An 8,893-nucleotide genomic window follows, 5' to 3' on the forward strand; every position below is an offset into this window, starting at 1 on the left:
GTGACAATTCCCAATTTCCAGGTACAGAAATGTAATAAAGTAATCAAATGCAAAATAACACTGGAAAATCTTCACTGTTTAAATAGTTATTCAGTCATGGGCAGTGAGTGGTTTTTCTTTTGTTGTTTGATTAGCATTAATGACACAGACAGCAGCAGGTGTATATTAGGCTGCTGTCACTTTAATGTAAGATGTATAATCAGCATGATGAGAGGAATCAGGTGTATTAATGCTGCCTTCACGTGCTATTGGAAATTTCCTACTTCCCACTTTAGAAGTCGTGATTACGGGCTTGTTGCATTCAAGTGTTTGTTGTCGGAATGAACAGGAATCATGGAGGACACCAGGTTTATTCTTGCACATTTATTGGGAAAATCTTATTAAAACCGAAATAATATACAGTATATTGTCACATGCACTAACAACCATATAAACATTTACAATGCTATCCAGATAACCCTTTCTGCCGATTGTGTAATTTCGGTCTAATGCAGGCTACTTTCGCTGTGTATAAAACATACAATACGCTTCAAATGATTACTTGTAAATGTATATATGCACTACATTAATGACAAGACATTCTAGCTGTTTTGGGGGAAAAAACAGATAAATCATGCCTGTCTCTATTAGTAGTTATCCCCGCCACCATGTTTAAAGTTTATGGCATGCCCATTTCGGGAATTTAGGTATCAAAATGATTCACTTACTCTTACACTTCCCAGTGGTAAACACAACATCATAGTGCGTTCATGTGCAATTTTTTCCTAGGAAACTTGTATTTACGATAATTCCGATGGCATGTGAAGGCAGCATATGTTTTATTTTCCTAGATCAAATGGTTCAAAAGTTATAACCATTTCAATGTTATACACGCTGTAGAGTTTGTCCTGGACATATCAAATTTGGTCAAATTAATTTTCTTTACCATCACTACTTTTTGTTCATATGGCTGCCATTGACCATTTGGGAAGAATAATAATAAGAAAACTACAGCCCCTTCGGTGCTTGGCCCCTAATTATCATGCCAGGACGAGCACCTCCCATGATCTAATGGTTAAGCGGATGTAAACATGTACGTAGCAGATCGTCATTGTCTCAACAGGTGTTTACATTTGCTAGCAGCTTTCTACACTCACCCAGTATGTTCAAATCCAAGGTGATTTCTCCTCAGCTCTTCTCTTTGTCTGTATGGGTGCGTTTTCGAAGGCGCATTATACAAATAGACGTGTTGAAAAACTCCACACGCCGTTCCGCCATCTCAACAGACCCTCACACAGCAGCTTGTTTTGAGGTTGTGATTTCAAAAGGGCACTCATTCACTTATCTCATTGGCTATCGTGAAAGAACTGACGTAATCATCCTGATTTTAAATCCTAAATATCAAATGTTTGATATGATCGGGGCGGCCCCGATTTGTGTGAGAGCAGTTCGGGATGTGCAAGATTCGATCTATGAACATCTCACATTACCAGATAATCTGCGCCGAACATCGTAACCGATTGAGGTCCTTGACAAGATTTTTTATGTTATGTTTTTAATGTTCATTTAAACCTTTACTAATTCATAATTCAAATCAAAAGTTGTATCTGTTAATATTTATTAGACAGAGACAGAGTAGATAACATAAACTAAAATGAATAGTTAACAAATACTGTAACATGTATTAGTTGTTAGTTTTTGTTAGTTGATGCATTTTAATGCAAAAAAAATATTACCAAACCCCAAACTTTTGAACAGTAGTGTTCATATACAGTATAATACTATTTGCTTGTAAATAATTTCCGACCGCACACACTGTTCATGGTGTACTGTAATCTTCACTGTTGTCTCTTCCTCCTTTTTGAATAGGAGACCAAGGTCCAATGGGTCCTCCAGGATTTCCTGGTGAACAATGTAAGATTCTTAGACCTGGATCTTGTGGAGAACGTGGTTACTGTGGGCCAGATGGACCTCCAGGTGTGTGTGGTCATTTGGAGAAGAGTTTTTATTACATTTCTTTTTCATGTCAATCCTGGTGTGGCACAATTGATGCATACAAATAAGATCTATATGTAGAGTAGACTGTGTTTATGTATAAGATTATGTATTATGTGCATGATCTGTGTTTTGCTGGTCTAGGGCCCATGGGAGAGATGGGAGAACAAGGCATTGTCTTCGCAGTGTGTGGTGAAGTTGGTGGCCCAGGTTTTCCTGGATCACCAGGATATAAAGGAGAAAAAGGATGTAGTGGGCCCAGCGGCCTGCCAGGGAGTCAGGGTCAAGAAGGTCCAAAAGGTAAAAGAAACCGCTTTCATTTAAAAAAAGTGTTGTCCAGTTCCTGCCAATATTCAGCAACTTCGCACAGCCATTGAAGAGGAGTGGACCAACATTCCACAGGCCACAATCAACAACCTGATCAACTCTATGCGAAGGAGATGTGTTGCACTGCGTGAGGCAAATGATGGTCACACCAGACTGGTCTTCAGACCCTCCAATACAAAATTTTATTGTGGCCAGCATAAGGCACACCTGTGCAATAATCATGCTGTCTAATCAGCATCTTCATATGCCACACCTGTGAGGTGAATGGATTATCTCAGCAAAGGAGAAGTGCTCACTAACACAGATTTAGACAAATTTGTGAACAATATTTGAGAGGAATAGGCCTTTTGTGTACATAGAAAAAGTCTTAGATCTTTGAGTTCAGCTCATGAAAAATGATGGCAAAAACAAAAGTGTTTATAATTTGTTCAGTGTATATGCTTTCCAACAGTTTTGTTATTTTAGGTTTTTCAATTATTATTATTATTATTATTATTATTATTATTATTATTGAACAGGTGAAAGAGGACAACATGGGCCTATGGGCAGTCCTGGACCCTGTGGCCCCATGGGTGATTGTGGACCCCCAGGACCCTGTGGTGCAAAAGGAGAGAAAGGGTACACAGGTCAGTAGAGGCTTCAGATCATCAAGTCGGCCATCTTACAAATCAATAAAGTTATAATCTATACCCCTTTCAATCTCTTTCCCTTTGTATTTGTAGGTCCAAAAGGAGATCCTGGGGATGTTAGATATCCTGTTGATCCTTGTCCCCATCCTCCTATGGGCAGTCCTGGTGTTCCTGGTCCACATGGTCCAGTTGGTGAAGATGGAGAAGACGGACCTAATGGCAGTGAGGGACTAAAAGGTGAAACTCAATTCAGCAGCAGGGCATTTATTTGTTATTTTTATTTAAGTTATTTAATTATGAAATTAAATTAAAATAAGTTAAAATAACATTTTAAAAACCTTAACTTAAATTAAAACATCTCCTTGACGTGTTATCTGGTGCGATAGCAGGGGTGCGATAGCAGATACCAGATAACACGTCACAGCGTCTTACGTCAGCAGCTTCACTGAGGCGCGTGAACGCGGATTCAAACTAAATCGGAAGAGAAGACAATGCTTAATAAAGTCTTAGTTTTTGTTATTTTTGGACCAAAATGTATTGTCGACGCTTCAAAAGAGTCTAACTAACCAAATGATGTCACATTTGGACTACTTTGATGATGTTTTCATTACATTTCTGGATGTGGACAGCAAAGTGTGCATACACTTACATTCAAAGGACTGAAAGCCCTCGGACTAAATCTAAAATATCTTAAACTGTGTTCCGAGGATGAACGGAGGTCTTACGGGTGTGGAACAACATTAGGGTGAGTCATTAATGGAAGAAATTTCATTTTTGGGTGAACTAACCCTTTAAGTTAAAGTCCTATAACTACAAAAAAATAAAACATCAAAAACTAATTAAAGAATTAAAAAACAAAATTACTCAAATTTAAATAAAACACTGAAAATATAAAAATTAAAGCCAATTCAAAATAGTAATAAATACTATAATAGTATATAAATAATAATAACACTACACTAATTTTTGGATGCCAAGACTCAAATTATAAATTACTGAAAAATCGAACTTTATATTTGCCAAAAAGCACCATAGACTCTTCATTAAAGTAGTCCATACAACAATTTTCCTGCTTGTAAATCCATCAAAAGTGTCACATTAAGATCAGATGATTGAGAACCAAAGATGTTTGATGCCATTAACATCAAAACTGTCGCATCTTCAGGTTTTAACGTGCAAAAGTTAAATCAGAATTGTTTGTTTTGAACTCCTCCTGTACATTTTTGCCTGCCTTCTTGTGATCTCCATCACATTAAAGTATATTCTCCAGGGGAGAACGATAGGGCCTTGAGCCCCAACTTGTCAGCCAGTAGATCATTACTGTTTAGGGTGACGGTCAAAGGAACCAGTGTGGACCTCGTCAAAAGTCGTTAAATACAGTTACACCAGCCAAGATTTCATCTAGACACATACTGGATAACATCCTGATTAAACCTGCCAGATCCAACAAAAAATTCAAAGTTCAAAATACACTGAATCCAGTAAAACACATTTATTGTTTTCATAGTCTAATAAAGGAAAATAAACTGCTCACTACTTATGGAATTTTTTTAATTTTTAGATTTTTACCTACTAGCCTGTTATTCAATTCATTATATTTAGTAGATTGAATAGGTCCCATTGAGTAAATCACATTTGTATCACTCAAATCTGGCCAAATTAAGGGGACAGTCACAGAGCCAGTCACAATTATCAAAGCTTATTGGCGATTTAAAAGATGTTATCATCCAATTTAATGGCACATAGGCTAATGTAACTCATATTTACATAGTATAATAGTAATGCATCTCTCACACACGTGTCCCGTGTTTGACAAAATCACATCTACGTCCTGCAACAGTGCAATAACCAGTTGGTCACCCTAGTAGAGTTTACAGTGTATTTCTGTGATTTCTGCTCAGGTGTGAAGGGACCAAAGGGAGATAATGGGTTCTCTGGAGCTATCGGGCCAGTAGGACCAGACGGACCTTCTGGAAGCCCTGGAGAGACAGGAGTAAGAGGGCCCACAGGCATTCAGGGTATGTTAGTGTGTATTGTTAACAACTTGCAGTGTTTACTGACTCAATTAGGCCTGACACTGTTGTATCTTCTATCCTTTTTCCATCCAATCATTCATCCCCTGCATTTACATTCATTTAGCGGATGTGCGACACATTCATCAACCCAATCCATCCTTTCACTTTTTCTATCTCAGGACTCCCAGGACCAAATGGTGATGAGGGTCCGCCTGGAGTCAATGAGACATTTTCCTCGGGCTTCCTTTTGGTCATACACAGCCAGTCTGAGATTGTGCCAACTTGTCCCCTGGGCCGTACCAAGTTATGGACCGGCTACAGCCTGCTATATTTGGAGGGTCAGGAGAGAGCACACACACAAGACCTGGGTATGTGGCTAATACACATGTTCACACTCAAAAAAATGCCTGTGTTTCCATAAAATGTTGTGTCTAGGTAGACAGCTGACTAGGTTTTGGAACAGAGCTATGACGTAACAAACAGTGTTATTTTAGTATCATTCAGAAACTAGTTTTTATTTTTATATTTTCTGTTTTAATTTAGTTTTAGTCATTTTGTGCAATATATTGTATTTCTTTGGCAACTAGCTGAAATAAAGTAAGTTTCTTTTTATATTTTATTGATTTTATTTTAGTTAAAAATATTTTTTTAAGGCTTTATTTAACTATAAAAACCCTGATAACAACACGTCATATTCAAACTTATTTTTGTGTGTGTTTTCACCAGGCCAGGCAGGTTCATGTGTTCCAATGTTCAGCACCATGCCGTTCTCCTGCTGTAATATGCACTCCTGTAATTACGCCAGCCGCAACGACAAATCCTATTGGCTGTCTACAACCGCTTCGATTCCAATGAATCCTATGAAAGGAATGGAAATTCAGCCACACATCAGCAGGTGTGTGGTGTGTGAGGCTTCATCGCCAGCCATTGCAGTACACAGTCAAGACAGTTCTGCACCAGATTGTCCACCAAAATGGAAAAGCCTCTGGACCGGATATTCATTCATTATGGTAAGGAAAAAGAAGTACAGCTGTGTTCCAAACCCTAATAAGCAGCCTATTCAGGGTATGTTAGTGTGTATTGTTAACAACTTAGTGTTTACTGACTCATTGCATGACATGAACATTGCGATCAAGTGAGATTTTTTTTTTTTTTTTTGACCAGTGTGTTGATTCCCCTGCCCCTTACTTATAAGTTATGAATAAAGTGTGAATCAAAAAATTAAAATCACATTTAAAAAACAAACAAGCATGATTTCATCTCTTAAATGACTTAGTGTGTGTTTTGGTCATAATTTAGACTTTTTAAATCTAATTTCAGCTTTTATCTCATAATTTGGTCTTTAAATCAAAAAAATTGAATTTTTATCTCTTCAAGTCCTAATTTCAACTGCTCATCTCACAATGACTTAGCATGTCATATTTTGACTTTTTATCTAATAATGAGGACTTTAAAATCCTATTCTCAACATTTTATCTTATAATTATGACTTAGCATATATTATCTCACTATTATGACTTTTAAAATCATGTTTTTGAAAAGAGCACTCATTTAGTCTAGACCTGTCAATCATATTACGTATGACTAATCATCTCATGTGGCTTTGGGTATTTTTATAACAGTAAAGGATTAGAAATGCTAAGAAGGTGTAGCGTTCAGTCCATTACAAAACAATGCATGTGTTCCCATTATATGATCAAAATCCACTTTAGATAGTAATCGGAGGTTATTACAGGTACTCGATGATGGGATTTGAGCAAAAAACATAATATTGTGTTGTGTATTGATGTGAGATTTGATGCTATTTGTAGCTCTAATGCATAGACATCATTGGGAAATTTTATTTTACTTTATAATTTAACACGTTATAAAGTAAAATATCTAGCTTCCGGCGGTCCACCTTCTGTATTCAACTTACGGAAAAAGCTTAACTGGGGCCATGATGACGTCGGACGTTGCGTAAGAGTTTCGAACTGCGAGAGACGCTACACTTTCTGAGCAAGTACAGGCGGTACCTTTTCTTAGCTGTTGGAAAAGGTTTGGAGGCTAATTTTCATTTTTTTGTGAACTATCCCAATAAAGCCAAATGGAAAAACCTACAAGATGAAGGAAAAATGCATATTTTACTCAGTACTAAAAAATGATAAAACATAAATAAAAAATAAACATTTTGAACCAGTATCTTTGTAATATAATTTTCTTGTGTTAGAGCACAACATGCTAACAACATATTCAAAAGTTTGTGGTCTGTAAGATTTTTTTTTTCTATTTATTAAAGAATCCTGAAAGAAAATTGATCCCAGTTTCCACAAAAATATTAATCAGCACAATCATTTTCAACAATGATAATAATAAGAAATGTTGAAAATGAAAACTAATAATAAGATTTTGCTTGAGCATCAAATCAGCATATTAGAATGATTTCTGAAGGATCATGTGACACTGAAGACTGGAGTAATACAGCTTTGCATCACTGGAATAGATTATATTTTCAAATATTTGGAAATAGAAATCAAATATTTTACATTTTAATAATATTTTACAATATTACTGTTTTTGATCAAATAAAAGAGAACCAACCCCAAACTTTTGAATAGTAGTGTGTATCTCTTAACATTTAAACCCAATCACACGATGCAACTTAATTTCTGTGTTCCAGCATACAGGATCAGGGGACGAGGGAGGTGGACAGTCTCTGACGTCAACAGGAAGCTGCTTGCAGGACTTCCGCAGTCAGCCGTTTGTGGAGTGCCAAGGTTCACATGGCACATGCCAGTATTTCGCCACTATCTACAGTTTCTGGCTGACTAGAGTGGACCTGCAGCACTTTAACGGCAGTCCTCAAAGTACTGTGCTCAACACCGAACAGGAGAAGCGCGAGAGCGTCAGCAAATGCAGCGTCTGCATGATGAAAGATCCCAACAATTGATACAATTCATGCATGTTTTCTAAAAAAAAAAAACTGCACTGAGAATGCACATCAATAGTTCACTGGATTGGAAGTGATTGAGATGCTTTTGGTCACTTTTTTTTTTGGAGAGGAAAAAACGGACATCATTTGTGACCTTTTTTGTTGAACTACGGGCTGTGAACTTTTTACTTCACTGGATTTGTTCCCACATAGTCTTCTTTTACATTTTTACACACAGCACACATTTTGCTTCTAGTTTTTATTACATTTTGGTACTAGCAAAAACCAAGACCATTTTGCACTCCTATACACCAATATTCATGTTCTCCCTGGTTCCTTGTTTCAGCAACTATTATGTTTGTGCACATTATCAAATACAACTCCAAATCAGAAAAAGTTGGGACAGTATGGAAAACGCAAATAAAAAAAAAAGAAGTGATTTCTAAATTTACTTTGACTTGTATTTCATTGCAGACAATATGAACACAATATTTCATGTTTTGTCTGGTCAACTTCATGTCATTTGTAAATATGTATCCTTTCCTGTCATTCAGACCTGCAACACATTTCAAAAAAAGTTGGGACAGTAAAGCATTTACCACTTTGTAATGTTGTCATTCCTTTTCACAACACTTAAAAGACGTTTAGGGACTGAAGACACCAAGTGATGAAGTGTTTCAGGTGTAATTTTGTCCCATTCTTCCTGCAAACAAGTCTTAAGGTGGACAACAGTACGGAGTCTTCGTTGTCGCATTTTGCGCTTCAAAATGCGCCACACATTCTCTATTGGAGACAGGTCGGGACTGCAGGCAGGCCAGTCAAGTACCCGTACCTTCTTCCTCCGCAGCCAGGACTTTGTAATGTGTGCAGAATGTGGTTTTGCATTGTCTTGTTGAAATATGCATGGACGTCCCTGGAAAAGATGTCTTCTTGAAGGCAGCATATTATGCTCCAAAATCTCTATGTACTTTTCAGCATTAATGGTGCCTTCACAGAAGTGCAAGTTACCTTTGCCAAGGGCACTGAGACAACCCCAT

General features: G+C 37.2%; 1 protein-coding gene across 1 annotated transcript in view; it reads left to right on the top strand.

Annotated features, from left to right (window-relative positions):
* The window catches only part of col4a4 (collagen, type IV, alpha 4), a 71,264-nt gene extending 62,800 nt beyond the window's left edge, over window positions 1–8,464 (top strand). Inside the window, exons 41-48 of the mRNA XM_079823307.1 lie at window positions 1,849–1,956; window positions 2,119–2,274; window positions 2,820–2,927; window positions 3,024–3,167; window positions 4,832–4,948; window positions 5,125–5,313; window positions 5,672–5,955; window positions 7,605–8,464. Coding sequence (XP_079679433.1) covers window positions 1,849–1,956; window positions 2,119–2,274; window positions 2,820–2,927; window positions 3,024–3,167; window positions 4,832–4,948; window positions 5,125–5,313; window positions 5,672–5,955; window positions 7,605–7,874 — 1,376 coding nt within the window. The 3' untranslated portion in view covers window positions 7,875–8,464. The remainder of the gene's footprint in view (window positions 1–1,848; window positions 1,957–2,118; window positions 2,275–2,819; window positions 2,928–3,023; window positions 3,168–4,831; window positions 4,949–5,124; window positions 5,314–5,671; window positions 5,956–7,604) is intronic.
* The last annotated feature ends 429 nt before the right edge of the window (window positions 8,465–8,893 follow it).

Source organism: Gobio gobio (assembly GCF_949357685.1).
Source record: "Gobio gobio genome assembly, chromosome: 8".
Classification (NCBI taxonomy): Eukaryota; Metazoa; Chordata; class Actinopteri; order Cypriniformes; family Gobionidae; genus Gobio; species Gobio gobio.